Here is a 26,782-nt window from a genome sequence, read left to right on the forward strand (position 1 = left end):
ATTAGCACACAAAAGTATAGCGGTACTGTTGACTCAAAATTCCCATACCGCCCAACCCTACATAGTTACCGAATGTAATCGGTCACGATAATGGCGACGAAATGTCCTTCGAAGTTGAAAATAGCCCATTTTGATCACTAGAATAGACCCACAAAAACACTCCCAATTATATTTTATTAATTTTTTCAAGTAAACCAGAAGCTTTAGATAAAAATGCTATCCAAGAGTATACCGTTCACACTCCTTAGATGCTTGATAATAGACAACTTCTGTCCGTACACCATCGCTAAATTCACTGCACAAAATGCGAATCATACCGTACGGTATAGCGTATTTTAGTCAGAATATTGGAACATAAAAACAGTTAATAATCATACTCGCTTTATTTACAAGTAAAACAGATGCTAATGATAATAATTTGTGCGAGCATAACAGTGTCACAGTCCATATACTTTGCAGAAATGATATGACATGTACTGATAATACACGCACTATACTACTGTACTACAGTACATGTACATGTAAACTCTACATAGAAACCCAAAAGTATAACATGTAGTGTGTGTGCGCCGACTGAAATCATTGTGAGTTTGTTGTCAAACCCTTACGAAGCATTAATTTGGTTCGTGTGAGATACGTAACGATACGCTATGACTTTTCGCTTGTTTTTACCAATCTCGATAAATTCTCCATTTTTTATATTTTGTCCTTCCGTAGTTCTTTACGATGCTGAAATAGTGTATCGGTATGTTCTGATATCATCGTCGCACTCTTCCGAAGAACCAATTTGGTCCGATTTACAAATGTAACGCTACGCGATGAGTTTTAGCTTGTTTCAACCAGCTACGTAACTAAATGCTCTACGGGCCAAAATTTACGCGTTCCGTAGCAATTTACGGGTTCCGTAGCAATTTACGGGTTCCGTAGTAATTTACGGGTTCCGTAGCAATTTACGCGTTCCGTAGCAATTTACGGGTTCCGCAATTTACGGGTTCCGTAGCAATTTACGGGTTCCGTGGTTCCCGTAGCAATTTACGGGTTCCGTAGCAATTTACGGGTTCCGTAGCAATTTACGGGTTCCGTAGCAATTTACGGGTTCCGTAGCAATTTACGGGTTCCGTAGCAATTTACGGGTTCCGTAGCAATTCTACGGGTTCCGTAGCAATTCTACGGGTTCCGTAGCAATTTACGCGTTCCGTAGCAATTTACGCGTTCCGTAGCAATTTACGCGTTCCGTAGCAATTTACGGGTTCCGTAGCAATTTACGGGTTCCGTAGCAATTTACGGGTTCCGTAGCAATTTACGGGTTCCGTAGCAATTTACGGGTTCCGTAGTAATTTACGGGTTCCGTAGTAATTTACGGGTTCCGTAGCAATTTACGGGTTCCGTAGCAATTTACGGGTTCCGTAGCAATTTACGGGTTCCGTAGCAATTTACGGGTTCCGTAGCAATTTACGGGTTCCGTAGCAATTTACGGGTTCCGTAGTAATTTACGGGTTCCGTAGCAATTTACGGTTCCGTAGCAATTTACGGGTTACGGGTTCCGTAGCAATTTACGGGTTCCGTAGCAATTTACGGGTTCCGTAGCAATTTACGCGTTCGTAGCAATTTACGGGTTCCGTAGCAATTTACGGGTTCCGTAGCAATTCTGACGGGTTCCGTAGCAATTTACGGGTTCCGTAGCAATTTACGCGTTCCGTAGCAATTTACGGGTTCCGTAGCAATTTACGCGTTCCGTAGCAATTTACGCGTTCCGTAGCAATTTACGCGTTCCGTAGCAATTTACGGGTTCCGTAGCAATTTACGGGTTCCGTAGCAATTTACGGGTTCCGTAGCAATTTACGGGTTCCGTAGCAATTTAATGGTTCCGTAGCAATTTACGGGTTCCGTAGTAATTCACGGGTTCCGTAGTAATATCTGGTTCTGTACAGTCACAGTTTATGTTTTGGTGAAAAAAGACCGAATTTTTCCACCCGTCTACATTCGGGCCACTGACCGGGTCTTCAAGAATCGGACTTTCACTTTGGAATAGATTCAATTTAACTTACATTAATTGCTTTAGCTTAGAGACAAAATCATTGTTAAATTGAAGGTATTGGACACTTTAACTATTATATAACCATGATCTAATGGGATTTTAAGGAAGCTAAAAACTTAACTTTCAGTAAGCTTAAAAACTTAACTTTCAGTAAGCTTAAAAACTTATGTATTACGTGTCCATATCTTCAACGTACTCATCAGTAACGGTGGGCATTACGCTGTGTAGGCGTCTGACACGCCACAAACGTATATACGAGACTAATAGTTTACCCCCTCAGTTTTCGTTGTTTTCGATAAAAGTAGACGTTAAAAACGGCCGTGGACAATATCTTAGCTAGAAAACAGTGAGGTTTACCTGCCATTTGAATAAACTTGTTCATCCTAAATGTGACCATTAAAAAACACATTAAATCGGCTTCAATAGCATACTATACTAGGGTATAAGAGTTCAAATATGTGTTCTATAAATATATGACCTTCATTTGTAAATTTGATTTATAGGTTAATGAATGCATCTTACTTGTTGAGAGTGAAATTGTACATAAAATGCACACATACTGAGATGTTGATGTAGAGTGCATTAAGCATGAAACCATTCCATGTCAACTCAGGGATGTGCACATAGCACCTCTTCAATTTTTTCTTTTTCTGTGTGGTGGTAGATATTGATGAGAAAGTAAAATCCTGAAAATTTGAGCTTCATACTCCATTTCGTTTTTCCGTGGCATCAATTTGAAATTTAGGGAGGTCAGCGTAAAAAATGTGTCGCAACGCAAAAGATGATGTTTGGAGGTCCGTAAATGTATAAAGGGAACCCCCAACAACTTTGAAAAGTATGTATCCTGGGGTACTTTTTTGTGTATAATTCAAATCTGGCATCAGAAAACTTATGACTCCTTTACTTTAAAAGATACAGGGCCCTCAAAATGCAACCGTCCATCCAGGACCAACTTGAAGTCAGAACTCCAAAAGTAAAAATAATTTTGTGTCCATTTTTTTGCCAGTCAGAGCCCTTTGGTAGGACATTACTCTTATCCCATATTGAGCCTATTAGAATACTTTTGGAGTTTTGCATGGGTAATATCTCAGTTAAGAATATTCTAATAGGCTCAATATGGGATAAGAGTAATGTCCTACCAAAGGGCTCTTACTGGCAAAAAATGGACAATCAAATTATTTTTACTTTTGGAGTTCTGACCCCCCGAAGTTGGTCCTGGATGAACGAAGTTGCATTTGGAGAGCCATATATCTTTTAAAGTAAAGGAGTCACAAGTTTTCTGATGCCAGATATGAATTCTACACACAAAAGTACCACAGAATACATACTTTTCAAGTTGTTGGGGGTTCCCTTTATACATTTATGGACCTCCAACATCGCTCTTCACTATGCGACACACATTTTTATGCTGACCCCCTAAATTTCAAATTGATGCCACGGGAAAACGAAATGGAGTATGAAGCTCAAATTTTCAGGATTTTACTTTCTCATCAATATCTACCACCACACAGAAAAAGAAAAAATTGAAGAGGTGCTGCGTGTGCACATCCCAGGAGTTGACATGGAATGGCTCCGCAGCAACATCTCAGTACAAGATTTCTCGAGCAGCAAGTAATACACATTTATTAACCTATTTCATACACGAGATAAAAAGCTGTGATTTTTGCTAATTTTATAAGAAAATTGTCACTAAAATGTTGGAAAATGCGAGCAAATATAAATGCATCAACCCGCAAGGAAAATATATCAATCCTACACGATGCAAACCCGTACGGAAGCACTGCGTGTAGTACGCGGAGTGCGTGCCCGTGCAATTATACAATATTAATGCACTCTGTGTATTTTTCTAACGGCTTTTCTGATTTGCTATGTGGTTCTAAGCGTGTATGAAACAGCTGTAAATACAACATCTGTCAAAGAGATTAATTTTGTCTGTCCCAGAAGTAAAACTGCCTGTTCAAAATGATAGATATATGGGCATTAAGACACTGGGGAGGGGGAAGTGTTTGAATTTTATTTTGGGGAAAACTTTTGTTTGTATTTGTAGGCATCCATATATTTTCAACAGAAGCCTTAATCATTATGTGTCGTAATGACAGAAATGGAATTTTGTAAATCAAAGCATTAATACAAATTTAATATGATGATAACATATTGGAAAATATCTCCATATTTGATTTTCAGGATGCACAGGATCTGATTGACTCCCAACCTGAGGCAGTCGGTCAGTTTCTTTGGCAACACATCGAGGCAGATATGCAACTGATGGCTGCATCTTGTGGCAAGAGTCTTGATGATTGCCTGTTTATTGTACATCTTGTGCTACAATGCATTGCCACAAAACAGCAAGACAATCAAAGTAAGATTTAAAGCTAGGCATTTCTAATGGGCTTTAAATTTAGATACTGGAATATCTTCACTACATAAGTGTCACATAAATATGAACCAATCTGACAAAATTGAACTCCTCTATAATCATATGTTACTGAAGTTGATTAAAGCCGTATGAGGTAATATTTGATAAGAAATGTATTATTGAGCTATAATTTTAAATATGATTGTTCATGTTTCCTGAATGTATGTTCCGTTGAAGACATTAACATAATGTCATTATGTATAGTTTTCATGGGTTTGACGCATTTACTCAGCTCACTTTTTTTCCAATATGTATTGAGATGAATTTCTTTTGAACAAAACCAAATATTTTACTCACTATTGACGGTTTCGCCTATCATGGTCGATAGGCATCATCAGAATGATGTTGGTTGATCCTTACTTATCCCAACGGAAGGACATTTTTGATTAAAAAACATGTTATAAAATTTAAAAAATTGGATTGGCACAAGAGGTTAGGTTGGTCAGTCAAGGACAATATGTAATTTGCTGAAGAAACAATGAGACAAAAAATACATTTGGATTCATGAAAAAAGTGTTATTTAAAAATCGATTTTTTTTTTTTTTTTTTTTTTTCATAGACAAATTGTGACCATCCATCTCAAACCGCTCGTAAAGTCGGCAAATTGTATTTCGAGTTACAGTGCAAAATGTGCATAAAGGTTGTATTCATATTTACATAATGTTTGTCCGACATGTTTCTCATTTTGGTGTCAGTCAAATGCCAAGCTTTAATCCTATTGTTGAAGAGGATAATAAGCTTATACTTATGTATAGAGTTAGTAAATAGCTCTAGTCTTTGTTTGCTTTGGCCAAATCCTGTTCAAGTGGTGGGTTAACTAACAATCAACAATGAGAGGACATTCCTGAACCTCCTTGACTTGGGGATGATTTGAAGTGACCGCCAATTATGACAATTTGATATGTAATACCAGCGATGTGGAAAAAGAGAAATAATGTAGCACCAAAATAATGTACCCTTTTACTGAAGGAGCAAAGTTTAACAAGACATAACTCCGCTTATGGATATTGTTTGAAGTCAAATGATATATCATTGTAAAGCTTATGATATATATTTTCTAAACACGGAAGAAAACAAAATTCACCAGGGGCCGACTTTTACGAAAGCGTTTCAACGTGGGCGATCTCAATTGTAATTTGTTTTTTTGTCATAGGAAAAGAGATCCTAAAGAAGGCACCATTTGGGACAGTTTATTGACCTCCAAGAAATCCAGGGCATCATGGGAAGCAGCATTTGCCAAGGTGTATGTTACACCAATCATAGAGGTTAGTGAGATAATCATTCAAAATGTTGATGAAGATATTTCTTATATGGCCTAAAATGAAGGCTCAGGATTCATTTTATACTAGTTATGTGCTTTCAACACTAGCAAAAATATCGATTGAGATCACTGCATTGCCAGATAAGCTCAGATACTTGATTCCCTACGCTATACAAAGCACACAGTGCCTTGTTAAGGCATATTGTATAATACAACCATACATGTAGAGCAAAGAAAAACACATATCATGAGCAAAAGATGAAGTGAACATAAAGATATTTCATGAAGGAATGAAAATTTATTGCATGTCACAAACAACGTTAAATGAAGATATACGAGTGGATATTCATATGTATATGGTAGATAAAATGATTAAAGAGTTTAACTTCAACACTTCACTATTTTTTCGCTCACCTGGAACGTTTTCACTAGTTCCACTAGCGTCTTCAGCAGATTGTGATGCTGTGATGATATCTTGTCTACGATCGGGATAACCTTCACTGATGACGTCATATGATTGACAGAATGACATCATAGGATGTTACGATGTAGTGCCCCGGTGAGCGAAAAAATAGTGTAGTGTTGAAGTTAAACTCTTTAATCAACAAATGAAGAGCTTTGTTGCAAAAGCCCTTACATCCACTTTTTGAGAAAAACAGCTGTTTTTAATTGTTCAAATATACTTGTTTGATTTGATTCAATTTGGGTTTGGATAAAGTGTTGATGAATAGAAAGTAAAAGAATAGGTTTGGTACAATTTTCAAGCCGCCTTATTTATTTTATTCTTTTATATTGTGCCTTTTGTGGATGTAAGGGCTTTTGCAACAAAATAAATTTACCCCTTTTCTAGAAACCACCTTTGCAATTAAATTTGAGCACATTTGTTTGCACTACTTTATGTAATTTGACCAATACTTTCAAAATCAAAAAGAAAAACTGAAATGTATTACTTACTTTTTTAATTATGAATTTTTAATTAAATCCGGCAAAATGCAATTTCCGAACCTACAACTTGTTTTAATTACAATGATTTTTTCAAACATATTGACCCCAAAATAGTTCCTTTTGGTTTTAATAGTTAAAGAACATTCAAGGCTACTATTATATGTCAAAAAATTATTTTCCTAAAATTTTATATTCATTCTAAGTTCAGATTTCTGAAAATTCCCTAAGATTTCCCAAACGGGAAATACACGACATCTCCAAAAGGGAAATACACGATATCTCCAAAAGGGAAAGTGGTATGGAGATCAAACAACCACTAAAAGGTGTATTTGCACCCACACTATTATGTCATGTCAATAACTAAATTTCAGCCAGAGGTAGATGTAAGGGCTTTTTCAACAGAGTGTAGTCACAAATATATGTTTTTTGTTTTGTTTTTTTAATTTTTGTTTATTTATTATCCAAATTACCTTGTGATCAAGCACCTAGAAGACCAGGTTAACACAGCAAATCAGACTCTGCAGTCAGACACAAGATTCAGCTCCAACCCATTGATGCATGTTTTGCACAAATCCCAGCCAACAAGTGGAGTTATAGAACCTGAGGATATGTGTATGCTACATACTTTCCCAGATGTGTGGCAATACAGACCACAGGTTACCATTGAGAGTCTACTGCAGTATCTAGACAGGCTGCATAATGTCGAAGATGATAACAGTGACCAAACAGCATTTGCATTGTTACATGAGTTTCTTACTAAGGTTAGTGTCTTTTCCTTATCATATTTAACATAGTCTTACAAAAATAGTTTTGTTTATTTTTAAGCACCATATTATTACAACGTTTTGTATGGTGACAAAGGACTATGTTTTAGCTCTTTATGGGAGAAAAAATTTCATTTGTAAACAAAACAAAACCCAAAAAAGAAATCTGGTCTGATTTTGAAGCGGTACGAGTATATGCATTTATCAAGACCATGAAATTTGTCATAGTATTATTATCTTGCTGAATGAGATGCATGGGCGACCTGATCCCAGCCTTATCCCCCCACTTTTTCCTATCAAAATGGAGATTTTGGCATTAGAAGAATATTTTTCATAATCCCAGTAAAAATTTAACGTATTATCTCTGGCTCCAATTATACAGATTCTTGCTGTTAATGCTTACTAGTATATTAGAAATGCTTTGATAAAGAAAAATTTGAATTTAGAAAAATGTAAAATTCCAGATTAATTTGCGATAGAATATACACTATCAACACAGTAACAATGGGTCAATTGTTTAATTTTCAGGAACACATCTTGTCCATGTTGGGTCATTTGCCAGACCTGATTAGACTCCAGCAGGTACTAATTGATCAGTTTCACAGGCGGATTGATGCAGCAGAAGCAGCAAACATGACTATTCAAGAGTTCTTGGACAAAGCTGTGCCAGGGCCAGGTAAGACTAAAAATTACCAACCTGTAAGTCTGGCAAGAGGAGGGGCAAGACTTTTCAACTCCCTTGGCTATGCCACTGCTCTCCAGTGTATTTTTATGTACATTTCTACTCTAAAAGAACACACAACTGCTTAATTTGTGTGCATTTTTACTATGTTTCATAAACCACTCAATTTGAACATATTAGAATGCTGTCCAAACTTATTTGTCTCTCCTGATGGACATGCCTTGATTGATTTTCTTGTTTTTCAGATGATGTGCAACAGCTGGTGCAAATATTCATCAAAGTATGGAATCAACTCCGAGAGTACCTACCCAGTTATGGTAAGTGTACCAGTGGAGGCTTAATATTGTTGGTAATTGCAATATAATGTCACCACAGCCATTATTTAAATTTAATTAATTAAAGTTTAAATCAAAATCATGATTTATACCAACACAGATGAACTTTCATGAACGACAGCCATTATTTGTTTGATCTCGATTGGGATGGACTGCCGATGCTGCTGCTTCGATACTTGTTATTAAAACCTACATGTATCAACTTATTAATCAGAATTAATGGTAAAATTGTATTGGACAATACATTACATGCAAAGATTAACTATTATAACAATTAACATTATTCCCTTAAAGGGACCATTGAACGAAAAACATATTGGTATCAAAATAAAGCTAATAACATAATTATAGAATCCATTTCTAAAATGAAAAACACAATTTTCCTTCATTTTACCCCCCAAATCAGCAAATAAAGACAAAGCGCCCAATATTGTGTCGTTTCGCCAGATTCATATGTTCAGAGACCAAATTGGCCAACAACGGGGAAACACAAGTATCAGGCCTACATATTAACAAAGTCAAAGCTGTGCTAGCTGCTCGGCTTTTGCAAGAGAGTATCATTTGTTTTAGGCATTCTGATATACCAACTCTTACCTGCTTATATTTCCTCTGAAATATCTGGTGAGGATAGGAAAGAGAAGGCCATGATGTTTCGGGTTAGCCCATGACATGCGACTTAATTTCTTCAGGCCTAATGGCCTACCTCCCGGGCGTGCGGCCTAGGTTTACCACCGCCGGGCCTAAAATGCAAGCCGATCCTGACTCCGAAGTTTGGAAGCTGAATTGCGAATGACTTTAAAAAGTGTGATTGTTTGTTTCTTTAAACGGTCGCTCCGTGTAGAGACACACTTATGGGACCAGGTTCAAAACAAAAGCCGTGTTCGGGAGAGCGAGTTGGCGTAGCGGTTGTTCCCTCGCCTTGCACCACTGAGGTCCCGGGTTCAACCTCAAGCCCCGGCGCGCGGCCCAAGGACTCATGTGAACTTGGTTTATCCCGATCCCAGGATCCCGATTCCATGCTCGCTCTCGCAGGTTTTCTCCGGGATCTCCAGTTTCCTCCTGTTCTCAAAAATCGGTGATATAGTTGTTTGGTTATCAAAAACTTCCTTCACCCAATGAAATTTGGGGAGCTGCAAAGATAATTGGATGTTACAATCTAAGTGCGGCTAGGTTTGCGCCAAGTACGGCAGCATCCAGCCTAGTTGATGCGATCTGATTGTGATAAGTACCATGGCAGCGAAATTATAGCGCTTTGAACCCCCTGAGGTCTGGGAAAAGGCGCTATATATAAGCCGAAATTTATTTTTATTTATTTTTAAAAGCCTATGAAAAATGAAACAAATTTGAAGATAAAGAACCACGAGAGGCCACTCCAAACAATCAAATAAACAATATTCTACTGTTAGCCTTTTGTTTGCTTTATGGGGTTATGCTTATAAGCCTTATCCAATCTCAACTCCCACTGAACATGCTGAAACTTGAAAGTGCAAAGTGTCCAAGCGTTTTATCAAAGGTAGGCCTACAGTTCCAAAGTTTATGTTGATTAGGCAAATGTTGTAAAATATGCGCTGTATATACGCGGCTGGATATTTCGTTTTTAGAAATGACTGGCATCAATATCGCATAGCCTAGGCCTACCCCAGGCCTAATCATCCATGGATTAAAATATTTAAAGAAGTGTAGGCCTATATTACCCTATGTATGTTTGTAGGGGCTCCTCGGTCGTAATTTATTTCAGGAACAGCTTGCATGTCATGTTCTTCATCTGCCGTTCAGCTACTGTCCCAGTGCCAACGGCTCAAATAATATTGGCAAGTGTCCCGTCACATACACATGTTATAGGGGAATAAATTTGCAAAATCGGTAGGGCCTACTTTGGCATGTTGGGGGTATGAAAATAAGCACTTTTGAAAGTTCAGTTAACTTATGGAAGAAAAGGCTTTTTTACCAATTGTCAGGTTTTGAGAAAAATAATCATCTCTTGAATATTTTAAGGTAGGCCTAGGCCCTACGGAAAAATAAAATACATAGGCCTATAATAATACCCATGGGGCCCAGCTAGGCACGAGAGGTGCTCGCGCCAGCACATCATCTGCAATTTATGTGTTGCGGCAAATTTCGGCGATATTCCCTTCGTCATCGTCACTATCATACTCATAATTAGTTTTATGGTTTTGTACATGTCATGCAGGGCTTATATAAAGTCATCGGAATCATATCATGCTGACCGGGGGTTGAATTTATAAATAAGTAAAATAAGGAGCTGCATGCTTGATGATGATAAAAAAATAACAATTAATCGTCCCCGCCCGCTTGCTTTTGAAGGGCATTGCCATTGAGAGAGTCTGACATTTTCTTGCTATTTTCTTTATTTAAGGGAAAACTTCTTTTTTTTAATGTTTCAAAAGTTAATAATATTGTCAATTGATTAGATTTGCTTCTGTCCAATAACCATTTCAATTTACAGGCTTTGTTTTAATCATCCTCTCAGAGAACCATCAAATAACAAGAGCCTCGATCCTCATCATCCTCCTCTACAAGTTACACAACTAATAATGTCCGGGAATAATACATAAATGATCGATTTGCATTGTAAAAAAAAAAGATAAATAAAAGGCCCTCCACTTCCTCTTTTTGATAACATGTGAACAACCAACTGGTATTTTGTTTTTACTTGACCTTAAAATATATAAGTAGTTGTATTATTGCATCTGATATTTAGATCGCGATCGCTGTTGTCAAATTGTCCCGGCAAAAATGTCAACACAACACAGAACACATAACCACAACGACGTCATCGGGAAAGCGCCCAATTTTGTATTTTTGATAAATGACACGCGATGTAGCGTCGGAAGGGGGTAAATCGAGTATGTTGTTTTCAATGTATTTTTATTTCTAAAATAGTTAGTTCTTCAATTGTTTTAGATATTGATTCTATATTTTATGGGCTTTATTTTGATACCAAATAATTTAACTGATATTTTATGGCCAAGCATTGATGGTCGATCGAAAGATCAAACAAATTTGGCTCCATTGCCTAAATGATATGGACCTTAACGTACATCACACCTAAGCTTATGTACCGTATTCACTCCTTGCACAGTCATCAAGATTGAGAGGGTTGAGCCTCAAACTGAATTAGAATTGAATTAGTCACTTTTGTTAAGTCCATAACTCTTCCTTACATATCTATTGCCAGTATTCAATATGGTGGAACCATGCAACGGATGAACAAAATTTATCCTTTGAGGTCCATAATGAATCAATTTGCTGAATGGCAAATTAATCCACTATTTATTCATATAACTATGTCCACTTGTGTCAGAGACAAATATTTTTCTCAAAGTAAGAAGTCATTTAAATTTTGAAATTAATTAATTTCCTTTTTATCTCTAGGTGGCATTGTAGTACCCCGAGATCTATGTAGTCAAATGCTGGATACATCACATAGTATTGCTATGATGCTACCAACACGCAGAGATTCTGGAGTGTGCTCTACAGCATTGGTAGATTTCCTCATAGGAACACACAATGAAATGGTTCAGTTCTACCAAAGGATTGCCAAAAACACAACAAGGTAATGGAACATTTGTAGCTTCACTATTAAGTGGCCCATGGTCATATAATGTTTTGCTCAAGCCAGCCACAGGCACCACTTTTGTCTATATACTTTCTTCATTTTGTAACAGGTGAACATGGGTTTCTTTAAGCATTTAGTTGAAGGGGTATATTCATTTTTTTTACCCTGTCAACTGTGAATTTTTCCTCTGAAGGGGTATAACACATATATTGCCCAGGGTAGTATTTTTTATTTTAACAATGTGTGTCTCAATTTTACTGAATTGTTGACCCATATTTTTTCTTCAGGATGCTCAAGTGCAGAGGGGAAGCTAGGAGGTGCAGACCAAAAAATTGTAGTCTCCAATTTTTGGCCCCACACATATGTGAGGCATATTTTATCTTCCAAATGGTTGCCTGTTTGTTTGGATGGCTGGCTGTCCGGGCAGAAGCAAATTCATCAATCCATTGTGCAGCACCAACTCAATAACCAATTTAGCTGATTTGCGTATTTTGCCTACATTTTCGTTAATCCCTCTGCAGCTTAATCGCAAAGACCGATCAACTTCAAATTTTGTATGATGATAGGATATGGTGGCCTGATGTGCTGCATTGTTTTGTGTCATGTTATTTGTATATTTATGAATACGTGTATTAAAAGGGCATTTTGTGATCCACAGCATCATCCCCCCACTTTTCTCAAAAAAAGTTGAGATATTTATATCACAGGAAACCTCAGGCTACATAATGTTTATGGACAAAAAATTTCTTGCAGATTAATTCGTTTAGCAAAGATATCGTGAAATTTGAAGTTCGTTCTGGTATACCAGAACGAAATTACAACCCATTGTTTATGGAGCAGTGTAATACACAAAATCATGCATAACTCGCAAACGCAAAATCGGAATCAACTGAAATTTTGGTGATATTGTTTTTTTCGTGGATATCTACTGAAAAATGTCATAAAAAGAGGATGCTAGGATCACGAAATACTCCTTAAATGAGCTGATTTGCATATTTGATATTATATCTATTTACAAACCTTTGTTACATGTATTTACACACCTTTGTGGGGTGGCACCTTAATTACGAACTGTGTAATTCTAGTTCCACTGGGGATGAGCAGGAGAGAAAATGTCTACAACTTCTCAGGGACCCATCTCCCCTTGGACATCCTGCATTGTGTAAGCCTGACACTGCATCTACAGCTCACTTTGCTCGAATGATCTAACAAGTGCCCTCCCACCACTTTCAAAATCATTCCGCCATCATTAGCCAATACACCCGCAAGTCGCCACCACCAGGCATTAAACTCTCATACACCAAAAGCGAATACTATATTTTACCACTGCACCATAATCTCTCATAAATACCTCATTAATTTTGTTTCAGGTGTGCTCCTATCCAGCCAAGTGATGCCACACTTCATCATCTTGTAGCATACAACAAAGACAAAGATCTTCTTCCTCTAGTCCTGTCACACAGAGATTATGCAGTGCAAGCAGGACAAGGCACTACTCATACTTTTAACTTGCCAGTGCTTCAGAGCCAAATTGAAGAACGCTTTCTGAGAGGGCGACCTGATATCATTCGCAAGATAGAACAGCTAGTCTTCCGTCAAGACTCGCATGATGCAGTTGTGTTTCAGACACTTCGGAATAGGATACCTCAAGTAAGTTAGTAAAGCTACTTTCAAATTTACAAATTCTGCTAGGATCGAAAGCTCAAAGTCTCTTTAAATTTTTTAATTCAAACTACATAGGGTTTCATTATACCCGCATGCGAAGCATGGACGGGTATATTGCCATCCTTTGGTTTCATCTTCTCCTTTTTCATCAAACACATCATTCTGTCAAGGCTAGCGCTAAAACTACAAAGGCCCTGGGGCCATATGTGATACACTTATGGGCCCTATCCCGTAGAAGTGCCTTTTGCCCATCTTGGCCCCAGAGGTCAAAGGTCACTGGCCCCAGGGGCCCGAATGTGAAAATACAAAGCACGCCATTTCTCATCAAATGAAGCAGCATCAGGGCCCTGAGTTGGTACACTGATAGCCCTAGGGGTACTCTATATTTACAAATATACAAGAGCCCCATATGTTATATATTATGGGCCCCAGGGGCCCAAATGTTAAAATATGGTGCAACAGATTGACAAGCCTAGCTCTAAAAGTACAAGATCACTAGGGCTCATATGTGGCATATGTATGGGCCCCAAGTTGTACATGTGCCTTTTGCCCATTTTGGCCCCAGATGTACAAGGCTGGGGGGCCCCAGGGACCCTTATGTTAAAACAAAGGGCCGGCCGTTTCTCAGCAAATAATAAAGTAGCTACAGGGTTCAGATTTGGTACACAGATAGGTCTTTTAGTATTATATTGTCATATGTATATATAACCCCCATATGTCACATAATATGGGCCCCAGGGCCCCAAATGCTAAAACATAGGGCCAGCCGTTACTCAGTAAATAAAGCAGCTACAATGCCCAGCTTGAGTCTACTGATAGCACTTGAGAATCATACTTTAACATATGTACATGAGCCCCATAAGTCATATATATTGGGCCCCAGGGCCCCAAATGTTAAAACAAAGGGCCGGCCGTTTCTCATCATATAAAGCAGCTTTATGGCTCAGTGTTTGTACACAGATTGCACCTGAGAATTACATTGTTATATGTACATATGAGCCCCATATATCACATAATATTGGCCCCAGGGCCCCAAACGCTAAAACATAGGGCCGGCCGTTACTCAGTAAATAAAGTAGCTACAGTGGCCAGCTTGAGTCTACTGATACATGTAGCACTAGAGAATTATACTTCAACATAATTATGTACATGGGCCTCATAAGTCAAATATTATGGGCCCCCGGGCCCCAAATGTTAAAACAAAGGGCGGGCCGTTTCTCATCAAAGAAAGCAGCTTCCAGGCTCAGAATATGTACACAGATAGCACCTGAGAATTATATTGTTACTAACACCCACACACCCATCCACCCCACACACGTAGGACTAAACAGACAGATCGTATTATATCATAATTGGAAATACCAGCGTGAAGCGTTCAGGCTGTTCCAGTTAAATTACATACCCATTGGCTGTTCCATTTAATTTACATACTCCCTCTGAAATGGCCCCAAAAAGGCTGTTCCGTGTTAATTTACATACTCCCTCTGAAATGGCTGTTCCATTTAATTAACATACTCCCTCTGGAATAGTTTCCCCTAATCATATTGCATAGCCTCACTGTGAGTAAGAGATACTGACAACAGCAACCTATGGAGAGTAAGAGAGCGACTCCCCTGGGAGGGACTTTTTACAATTTCTTTATTTTAAGTGCTACGACAGTGCAACCTACATTCCATTAAATCTTGTGACTTGGACTTTTCACTTTTTACACATTTTCTGCCCAATTGGGCGACTTTTTACAATTTCTTTATTTTAAGTCCTCAGCAAATAAGGACTGTAAGTTTGGGTACACCGATAACATGCAGGTATAGCCGTATTTGTGTACAAATATATAGCCTTCTAGTTATCATTATGCCCCAATTTGATTATACTAGTATTTTCTTGGGTAATTTCTTTCTTGAATTTCAAACAAAACTTGGCCAGGACAATTTTAAATTATCAGCTGATATTAGGACACCTATAAATCACTGATGGACTCACTGCAATGGATTAAACCTAGTGACTAGATGGCACAATCAATTTCTGCTTCTTGTTTCAAGTGCTTAAAAAACAGAAGTGCATCCTATTTGTCAACACAATTTGAATTTGTTCATAATAATCATAATCATACAACTGTAATCATAAACTTCTGTAAAATTATCTGATATTTAAATGAAGACCTGCTTGGAAAACAGTGCTTGTCATGTCACTGAAGTTGTTTTACCTTCAATAAAGATAGAATTTATTCATTCATTGTGGATTAGCAGTTTCCAACAACTTTTTTTCTGGTAGGCAAATGTTCTCAACACAGATCCAAATAGTAAATTAGGTACTTACTAGAAATATTTCGATTCCTATCAGGAATCTTGTTCACTCTGGTGTGGTGAGTGGTAGTGTTTCTAGGTTTTATCGGCAGACTTTTTACCGTCACAAAGTCTCCCGATAAAACCTAGAAACACTACCACCACCACACCAGAGTGAACAAGATTCCTGATAGAATCAAATATTTCTAGTAAGTACCTAATTTACTATTTGGATCTGTGTTGAGAACATTTGCCTACCAGTGATTTATGAACGATCCTGATGAATCTATTCAGAACTTTTTTTCTAACTCAAATGTTCATAACTACAACATTGCATATTCACTTGCAGAAGAGTTTACCCCGAACTGTCCAGCATCAGATTCTGTCACAGCTCAGGTCTTTGTCCGATCTAAGTGACTGTCTAGCTGTTCTAGTCATAGCTATTGGTTTCCTGGTGTCGTCGCCATGCCAACCTGATATGCTTATCAGGAAATACCTGCATACAACTCTCAGTCTGCCACCTGAAAAAGGCATTCAAGCCTCACCAAAGGTAAATGACCTGAAATTTGAAAGTAATTTAGAGGGGGTGGTAATGAAAAATATGATTCTATATGAATGCTTTTTTAAAATAACTTCTGTCAAAAATGCCCATTTTGTTACTCCAAAGTACCAGGTTGTAACATTTTGTACCTTTTGGCTAAACAAACATCTGTTTTCCAAAATTTCAGCTCTGAAAAAACATGTTTGGTCAGTATACAATCATATCAAGCCTCTTATTTTCCAACATGATTTGAGAGGCTTTGCATGTGCAACTTTATTACTGGCATAGTTTTAAGAGTTTAATTTTATATTTGATTTTTTTAAATTGAATGTTTATTTAAGAAATATTGCCTGTTTTTACAAGTTTATGCACAATAAGTGCAAAGCAACAAGTGCAAAGCAACACCTTGTGAAAAAAATGAATCTATACCATTAAGGGAACTTGAATGAGCGTTTTGACAGCATTTTTTGTGGGACATGAGAGCACATCATACCTATCGAATTGCATTCTGAATACGAAGAATGTCTTTCTGATATCAAATAATTTTCACTTTATGAAATTCACGATATAATACAAATTTTATGACAAATTATTAAAATTTGATATTTTTCACATTTGGAGATATAACAGTCCTCGAAGTAAATTTTATAAATTTAATGATATAGTCTTAAAGTGTATGTAGCTGGGAGGAAAAGCCGACGATCAATTGAAAATTTTGACCTTTAATATTGAAGATATGGATTTTTTCCCAAAAGACGCGTTTTTTTTGGTGTTTTGGGAAAAAATCCATATCTTCAATACTGAAAGGTCAAAATTTTCAATTGATCGTCGGTTTTCATCCCACCTACATAAACTTTAGGTAGAAATCATCAGATTTATAAAGTTTACTTCGAGTACTGTTAAATATCAAAAATATCAATTTTTAATGATTTGCCATAAAATGTGTATTACATTGCGAATTTCAAAAAATCAAAATTATTTGATATCAGAAGGCCATTCTTCGTATTCAGAATGCAATTCGATATGTCTGATGTGCTCTAAATAATGTCCCACAATAAATACTGTCCAAACGTTCATACCCCTTCCCTTAATGCTAATGTAAATAATTTATATTTATATATAGGCTCATCAATACTGTCGGGTACATCACATTTTATCCCTGTGGCAGACTTTGGCTGTGCAACAAGCATGTAGAAATAAGCAGGTAAGTTGGGTACTAGGATTGACCAAATGCAACAATCATGTGAACTAATTTGCTCCCATAATTATCTGATTCAAGTTTTATAATTATATTCAGCAATGTATAGGGGGACACTATCATGCCGGTGGCCAAAGATTTGTGTAAAGAGGGTCTTTTTCCGGCACTGATGTACACACATATCATGAATAGAGGGTATCAAAAACACAGAAATCTGAGAAAAATGGTATCTTTTATACAACAAATCATACCTATTTAGGGTACTTAATGGTAAAAGAAGTGGGTCAAGTATGTTATTAGAATGACATAGAATATTGCATGAGTATTTTGTCAATTTTTATGTTTACAAAATTACATCACCTAATAAACTTGCTTCAATTATAAAGGTACAAATATGAGTCAATTAAAAATATTTGTATTTAGATAAAAATGCCACTTTGCTTTGTGCATGTTATGTACATGTAGGATCCATTTGATGATGTAGGGCAGGAGTATCGAGCTGATCTAGATACGACTCAACAAGACAATATACAGCAAGCACTGAGACACATCAATGTGGAACAATTGATAGCTGAACTATATGAATACATTACTCTGAACTTGAAAAGATCCGACCACGAAGAACACCATAATGTCTCATGGAGGTAGGTTCAAACTCGATGCGATGCTAGTTAAGTATCTGTGTTTTCGTTCAGCTCACAAAACCCGGTTATTCCTTCATGTAATTTTATATGAAATTAGGATTAGGGTTAGGATTTGACTTAGGGTTAGGATTAGCTTACTCAAAATAATTACATGAAGGATTGACTCAAGACCCCCAGTTTGGCACTTAATTTGCAACGCACAGCCATTGATGGAAATGAACACCCGTCCTGTTGCCAGTAACAAGTAAATTTACGGCATGGCGAGCAAAGTTTCAAAAGTTTCAAAGTTTCATAAGGTCAGGTTCAGTTCTGTTTGTGTCATAGACTGAAATTGAAATTATTTTGACTTTTAGCATCATATTTAACTGGCACAATTGTTTTATCTCATATTTCTGTCTTTGTAGAATCATAGATGCCCTCAAAGCCTACATGGACACTAAATATGACAATATTGATGAGAGCCCTGCTGAGGAAACCTATACAGCTGACATTCATGGATTGGACAAGGACTTTCCAAAAGACCTTCAACTACAGCATGCTGTTAATACATGGAAGGTTGTTGTTAACTTCTTCAAACAACAACAAAAATTAAGTGATCCATGATTATATAAGTATTTTGTTTGCAAAAACAATTAACCATCAGTTTCAAGTTTTGTAACTTGTTTTAAGCTTCAAATGGACACTTTAGTTGACTTAATTTTAATTTTGTTAAACTATGTAGAGAAACCCAAGTAAGGTACTGTATTATAGCGGGTGTTTTAGAAGTATTAATTGTTTATTTATTGTTTGAGTTTGTAACTAAATTAAGTAGTATAAATTGTACTAACATCAATAATTATGACAATGATGTATATTAAGCTCTCGAGATATGGACAACACTGTTTAATGAAGCATGTAATGTCAATCAGAGAGAAATGTCTTAAAGGCTCCCAACTTGAGTGTATAACAATTGAATGTGTAACTATTAATTTTGTAAAGATCATGATTATTATGCAAAAACAAATGAGACTAATCAACATAATTTATAATCCAAATCTATATTAACAAATTGAGCAATATGTTGTGCAATCCCAAAGTGACATTTTATTCTATGTTGCTTTAAAATGCATATAACTCAAAATGTATATAGAAATTATGGTTTACATTTAAGAAACATTTGCCAATCTTTAAAAAGATTCTGCTACTGTTAGAAGTGATATTGGTTGAACATCTTCTGTAAAAGAAACTACAATTAATGTTTAATTAATGTCAATTTAATAGGCTCAACATTTGCAGCTCTTTTAACTTACGTTTTATTACATCAGATTTTGTATATAAGTTTGTGATATTCTTAACAACAAAGCAACTGGTATAAAATGGCTCTTATCATAAAATCTTTGAAACTAGCAGTGCATGCACTTTATATATGTATGTAATTTTCTTTCTTATAATTGTAATTTTTCCCTTTCAACATTAGTGTATCCAGCAGACTGGAAATTGCCCAAAGTTACCCAAATTTGTAAAGCTGTTGCAAAAGTAGATGTTGGGAACTACAAGCCCATTTCTGTTCTACCTTATATGTAATTTTTTTTTATCTTTCAATATTTATTGGTTTTATTCATAAACAAGAAATAATTAAGACAATTAACATCAAATAATACAAAAAAAAGTAGCAAATATGGATACACAAATTATGCAGTCACTTCTACCCAGATACACTAATCATGCTAAAAACCTGCCTTATATCTAATATTATTGAAAGAGCAGTGCCCATTCAATTGTATTCTTATATCCTACAAACACAGCATTATTTCTGATAATCAGGAAGCCTTTGAACTGTTTAAATCATTCCCTCTTAATTGAATAACTTTATCATTATGGAAAACTTTCATTTGCTTCTGCCGCTTCTTACTTAAAGAGCAGGCTGGACTTCATCAAACTTTATACTTTAATAGGTTCGATCATTTAAATCATCTTTAAAGATATTCCTAATGGGTTCAGAAACAACCATTTTTGCTCCTTGAATACTTCCCTTTGTCAGTATAAGGTTGGAATTTTATGACAAATTCACCATTCCAATTTGTATGGGTCTCTTTGATTTGCATTATTATGTCACTGCACCATGATCTTTCTTGGTGGATACTGGTTCATATTAGTTTTCATTATTATTAGTAGTATTATGGTATTAGAGGTAATGTTATAGGAGTGCATGGTTGAGATCTTATCTTAGCAATAGAGCTCAAGTTGTGAATATCATTTTTTCCACCCTTTGAACTTTAGGATCATTGATATGGGTATTCCCACGAGGATTAATTATTGGTCCGCTTTTTATTTTCTGTAAATAGCTTCTCTGATCTTGTTAATTGCAAATGTTCTATGTTATGCTGACGATACCATAAATCTTTGTACTGCTAATGACTCCTCTACTATTCAGACAATAATTAGAAATGACTGAATGGTTCAATGATAGCAATCTTACTTTGAATACTAATTAAGAAAACAAAGTTCATGGCATTTGGTACTCATCATAAATTATATTGGAACCTTTTAAAAATGTTTATTATTATTATAATGGTAGCATCAACCATGTTGAAGAATACAAATACCTGTGTGTCACTTTTGATCCTCTCATGTCTTAGATGGTGCATTATTGATCATATGTCTTCTTGTATTTTTGAATGATGTGGTATTATACATAAGACATCTATATAAATAAAAGGAAGTCGCTAAATCTTGTTCGCGAATAGGCTCCGAGATGCTTTGACTTTCAGCTCTGATTTATTAGTACATTGATCGGGTACATATTGCCATTAAACCATCTGACGCTCATTTTTGCAAAACTATTCAATCACTATGGAAATAACAAAAAAAATGGTCGGTTGCTAGGCCTTTGAGGTCAATAACCTTATGGGTCAGATCATGACAGCAAACGCGTCAAACGCAAGCGGTGTCCAACATGCGCGGTAAGTGGCGAGTCACGCACCTGCGCGTACATGGCACCATGGTTTCATGCGCATGCCGCATGCGCATGCCGCGCATGGTATGGACGTACTTAATGTTGGCTTGCCGCGCGTAGGCCTACATAGGCCTAGATGTGTACTTGACTGACTTCTTCTCTGAGACAGTGGCGGATCCAGGAATTTGGGAAAGGGGGGGCACACTCGAAGTTTTTGCCGCCACCTTTTTGAATGGCCACAAAGCACCATTGTGTCACGCGCCATGCAGGGAGTTGTATCCCTCAGAATTGGAAACTTGGTCAAAGTAAAGGCCTTGAAGCCATTTCGTGGAGATCATTGCGTGTAAGCTGATGAAAAAGGGGTTCATTGGGTGACAGATTTGCAAAAAAAGTTCACTTTTCAGAGGGAATGTTAAAATGTAGCCAACAGGGACAGAACGGTCGTTCAACTGTTCAGTATACCCCGAAAAGGTTAAATGTCAGGGGGTGGGTGAAAGTCCACATTTAGGAAATTCTGCGGCCCTCACCCCGCAATTAAATCCTGGCAATAATATATTAACAACACGGAATCGCTTAAAATGTTTTACAGTTTTTGCAGCAACTTTTAAACATGTTGCTTACATAGGCCTAACCCGAAATTGAAACGTTTTCTAGCAACCTCTTCTAACCTTAATGTTTTATGTTTGTTGGGATAAAGTTAAAATAAATGAAGGGATTGAGTGAGCAACAACATCATCACTGGTCTGGATATTTATGATTATCAAGCTAACATGATCATTACTATATTGGATGAATAAGATGATCTACACCAAGACACCATGATTATCATCACCGTTTACCATGTTTACTAACCTCTTCCGTTTACTAACCGCTCCCGTTTACTCAACTAGCGGGGACCCGCGCAAAGCGTGGGTCTCCCGCTCGTGTTTAATATTGGAACATAATATTTAAAAATATTATGTATTAGGAGGTACTCTCATCATGCTTGCTAATGCATTATAATAATAATAGTAATAATAAAACAGCATTTATCAATGCTTTCTGGATGGTCACATATCCCTAAAAGCGCCTATCCACCAACTGTTCCATTGAGCTTTCAAAACTCTCTTCAAATTCTTCAATATAGATTATTTTATTTATTTTATTTTATTAGATCTTATTTTGCCTGGGGTACGAAGCTCAGTGAAAATACATTTGGTTCATTTGCCTTCACGTGCATTATTATTTAAATTATCATGTTCCATTCTTACTGTATGTATAGTGATATATGTAATTAAAAAAAAATTATTTTAATTATAAAAGTATTTTGTGCATTGTATAATTGCAGTTTCTTTAGAAAACAGTCAGTGCCTTATCATTGAAAGGGCTACCATGTCTAAAGAAAGATATATATATATTTTAATATATTATATTAAAGATGTAAATCAGTATTTGATATCATATCATTCCATGTATATAACAAAATTTAATAAAGACATTTATAGTTATAATATAAATTGATTGATTTTATTTGGTTCCATACAAAACAGCATTATTAAAATATGAAATACATAAAAATATATATTATTACAAGTTTAAAATACATTACATATGACACAAGACAAATAAAAAGAAAAAAATATATATATTAAGTGAAGATAAAAAACAACTAGGAACCAGGATAACCCATAAAAGCCAATGTTTGGGTCTGTAATAAAAAGATTTTAGCAGAAAAGGCAGAGAATAATCAACAAAAGAAGACAACAGACCCCACTGGAAATTGGCCGTTACTGAGATGATTCCTCATTGCACCCTTGAAATGATTCAAAGAATTTAAATTGCACCCTTGAAATGATTTAAAAATTATCATTATTGTTTCATATTGTTCCATTTAATTATATTCTCTTTGTAAAAATGCCACTGGCATTCATAATTTGATACTAGTTTGCAAGTATAAATGTGTAATGTGTTTGAATGTGTAATTATTAATTGTATGCAAAACAAATTAGACTAATTCTAGCCAAAATGTATATTAACAATGTATATTAACAAATTGAGCAATATGACATGCAATACCATCTATTTTGCTAAAAAAATGTATATAAATTATGGATTACAGTTAGGAAACATTTACAATTTAAAGATTGCATTGTATAGTTGCAGAGTCTCCTTAGAAATCAGCACCTTAGCATGTCTGAAGAAAGATTTAATGTTAATACTGTATATTCAGGTATATAATAGAATACAAGCACTAGACATTTATAGCTATATGATATAAATTAGCATTATAGTTTCATATTGTTACATTTAATTAGATTAAAAAATGCCACTGGCATTAACAATTTGATACTGGTTTGTATTGTGTATATTATATTTACAAACACCAATATTCTCATATATAAATAATTTGTGGTGTATGGCAAAGATTAAAGGAGTATTTCGTGATCCCAGCATCCTTTTTATGACATTTGTCAGTAGATATCAAAGGAAAAAGCTTATTCCCAAAATTTCAGTGGATTTTGATTTTGCGTTTGCGAGTTATGCATGATTATGTGTATTACACTGCTCCATAGGACAGTTTTGTAATGTGTTCTAGTGTACCAGAATGTAATTCAAATTTCATGATATTTTTGCTAAATGAATTAATTTCAAGAAATGTTTTGTATAAACATTATGTAGCTAGAGGTTTCCAGTGGTATAAAAATCTCAACTTTTTAAAGAAAAGTGGAGGGATGAGGCTGTGGATCACGAAATGCCATTTTAATGTAGCAATTATGTTTATCATATGAACATAATTATGGTGTTTAATTAGACATATAAATTTTGGATTTCATAACAGAACATACTGAAATAAAACAAAAATTAAAAATATGTATTGAAAAAATATAATAGGTTATCTTTATAAGTTTTAACCAACTCAATTTTACATCTTGCCTGGACAATTCAAATAAAATGCGTTTCAAACTGAGTGTTTTACAATGTTTATTTTAAAAACCAAAGAAATTATATAGGAGAGGCGGACTCCACATAACCCATGTAATGATATGGGAAAATCTGCCATATTGGATTGTAAAAATTATGAGGACCAAACTTGACTATAAACACAGAGATCCCAAATAGTTTGTAAAGCTTGATGTCAATGTAGATAATGCTTTTCTTTTGTACCAAGGAAGAAAAAAGTAGATTGAAGAGATTGTACATGGGCTATTCCATTTGAAATCCACACTCCCCCTGTGGAAGATTTTGGATATATCTTCCACAGGGGGAGTATGAATTTCAAATGGAATGAATACATTGGGCATCTCCATTTGAAATTCATACACCATCTGGAGAAAGATTCAACCTGAATCTTCCACAGAGGGAGAGTAAGTTTCATATAGAGTTGGTTAATGTGCTTATTCCATTTGATATTCATACTCCCTCTGTGGAAGATATTTCCAAAATCTTCCATGGGGGAGTGGGGATTTTAAATGGAATAGCCCAATAATATGACTGGATTACTAGATTGTATACAAATCAGTGATACAAGTGAAATTGTTCCATCATATCTTATGTGATAGGTGTGAATTTCTCTACACAAAAGTGTATGTAAATATGCCTCTCTCTTAAAATTACTAAATATTATGTATTTTCTTTTTTGACTTTGAGGAATAGGAAGTTAAATTTTAACAATACTGCTTTCACATTGGTCCTTCATCTTTCTAGAATATGATTGAAACCACAATTTTTTGAAGTTCTACATAAATAATGAAAACTGCTGTAAATACATGTAGATTTTCAAATGAGGAAAGTTGTAGAAATATATCCAAATATTGAAATATACCTACCTACTCAGGATGCTCAGATTCTTAGATATTATGTATGTTATGATGTTTGTACTTTAATTAGCTTTGGGTTAGATTTTATACTTCCTGAATTGGTTTAGACAATATAGTTATGTTTGTGTGTAAAATTAGCTACAAGAATTTTAGAAGTTGTATCAATGTCAGAAAACTTGCTGAAATATGAGAGTTATGTTCAAATCTTTTATACTACATGTAGTTTATAAGAATATTTCATTGATTGATTTTCATTGATCATGTTGATTGATTTTCTTAACTTGTATTGCCCGAGCAGTTTCCATAAAAATATGTATACTTCAAATTTAGTATTTTGTTTATTTTAATTGTCATACTGGAAGAAGTCTTTAATTGATTTTATGCAGTTTTTTTGGGCACTTTCATATCTACATGGAATTCAAACAAATATTATAATTATTGTTTGTTAGTGTAGTAAAACAAATATACATTCTAGTAAGCCCTTGCAGTTTAAAACTTTTCTTTTTTATAGTTTGACCTGATACCAGGACCTGTATCTTTCTAGTGCCATTTGATAAGGTACAGTGGCGTAGCGTCATAGGGGCACGGAGGTAGTGGGACCGTGCCCCCCCCCATCGATCTCAAAATTTAGAAAATCCCATAGGAAAATGGCCAAAAAATGGCTTGTGTCCCGCCAATCATGGTCGGTGCCCCCCCCCCATATAATGACCCACGCTACGCCACTGATAATGAAATTTGAAGGAGAAAAGATCATACTCCAAAGCTGTAGCCAGTTGGGGGTGCAGTGCCAGTGCCCCATGCCAACCCAAATAAAAAGGTCCACTTTTTCTGTAATAAAGTTGAAAATCAGCTTTTTTTGAAGGAAAAATCAACAAAAGTCACCAATAAATCCTGGCTTTGAGCCTGCCATATTCTCACTAAAGTTTATGTGTACTAATTATATGATAACAATTTTGATTCTGATCGAATTGTTTACTCATTGCTCTTGCTAATTCTATTTTTCTATATATGTACATTGACTCGGATGCATACAATAAACTCTAAATAAATTATTCACTATGATCCATTTGTTTTATTATTAAACAAACAGCCATTAACCCTATTCTATGACCCATCAAAAATGGCATATCTTAGTGATCATCTTCAAACTTAGTATGGTGATAGGATATGGTGCCCTGATGTGCTGTATAGTTTTGTGTCATGTAATTTGCATATTTATGAATATTAATGAGCTAATTTGCATATTGCATATTATTTACACACCTATGTGTGGGGGCAATCTTAATTACGAATCACGTAATTCTAGTTTTATTAATTTTAAAAAACTGGATGAAAATATCTAGGACCCATGTTTTTATTTTTTTGAATTTTGATCAACTTCACCAAAAATATTTGAAATTTGGGTGAAAATCAGGCTTTTTTATGATTTGGGAGCCAAATTTACATTTTTTGACCATTTTTGGTGCAAATTTCTCAAAGTTGGTCAATATTTAAAAAAAAAATGAGCCCTAGATATTTTCATCTGGTTTAAAAAAATTGATAATAAAAAAATTTTTGACTCAAGAATTTTTATGTTATGTGGTCCAAAAAAAATTTGGGCAAAAAAAAACCCTGTTTTTTTTCTCCCAAACGAGCATTTTTGCCCAAATTTGACCTCGCAGATGAATTCACCAAGTTTTTGCCATTCTAAATAAGTAAA

At 35.6% G+C, this 26,782-nt stretch overlaps 2 protein-coding genes across 2 annotated transcripts in view; both read left to right on the forward strand.

The window, feature by feature from the left end:
* LOC140166723 (E3 ubiquitin-protein ligase rnf213-alpha-like) overlaps window positions 1-4,408 on the forward strand; it is a 123,215-nt gene extending 118,807 nt beyond the window's left edge. Inside the window, exon 43 of the mRNA XM_072190221.1 lies at window positions 4,223-4,408. Coding sequence (XP_072046322.1) covers window positions 4,223-4,408 — 186 coding nt within the window. The remainder of the gene's footprint in view (window positions 1-4,222) is intronic.
* Window positions 4,409-4,543: 135 nt separating this feature from the next.
* Window positions 4,544-26,135, forward strand: LOC140166724 (E3 ubiquitin-protein ligase RNF213-like). The gene is made up of 11 exons (XM_072190222.1): window positions 4,544-4,548; window positions 5,608-5,719; window positions 7,143-7,421; window positions 7,953-8,100; window positions 8,352-8,423; window positions 11,838-12,018; window positions 13,392-13,671; window positions 16,318-16,518; window positions 17,633-17,713; window positions 18,173-18,351; window positions 18,756-26,135. Exons 1-11 carry the CDS (start codon window positions 4,544-4,546, stop codon window positions 18,952-18,954), a joined length of 1,737 nt encoding a protein of 578 aa, XP_072046323.1. The 3' UTR covers window positions 18,955-26,135.
* Window positions 26,136-26,782: the final 647 nt, after the last annotated feature.

The sequence above is a fragment of the Amphiura filiformis genome, chromosome 12, assembly GCF_039555335.1.
Source record: "Amphiura filiformis chromosome 12, Afil_fr2py, whole genome shotgun sequence".
NCBI classification, from domain to species: Eukaryota; Metazoa; Echinodermata; class Ophiuroidea; order Amphilepidida; family Amphiuridae; genus Amphiura; species Amphiura filiformis.

Coding starts and splice junctions, on each gene's coding strand:
- LOC140166724 (XM_072190222.1), top strand. Junction 8,101..8,351: donor CAAAGCTGTGCCAGGGCCAG/GTAAGACTAAAA, acceptor CTTGTTTTTCAG/ATGATGTGCAACAGCTGGTG. Junction 16,519..17,632: donor GCATTCAAGCCTCACCAAAG/GTAAATGACCTG, acceptor ATTTATATATAG/GCTCATCAATACTGTCGGGT.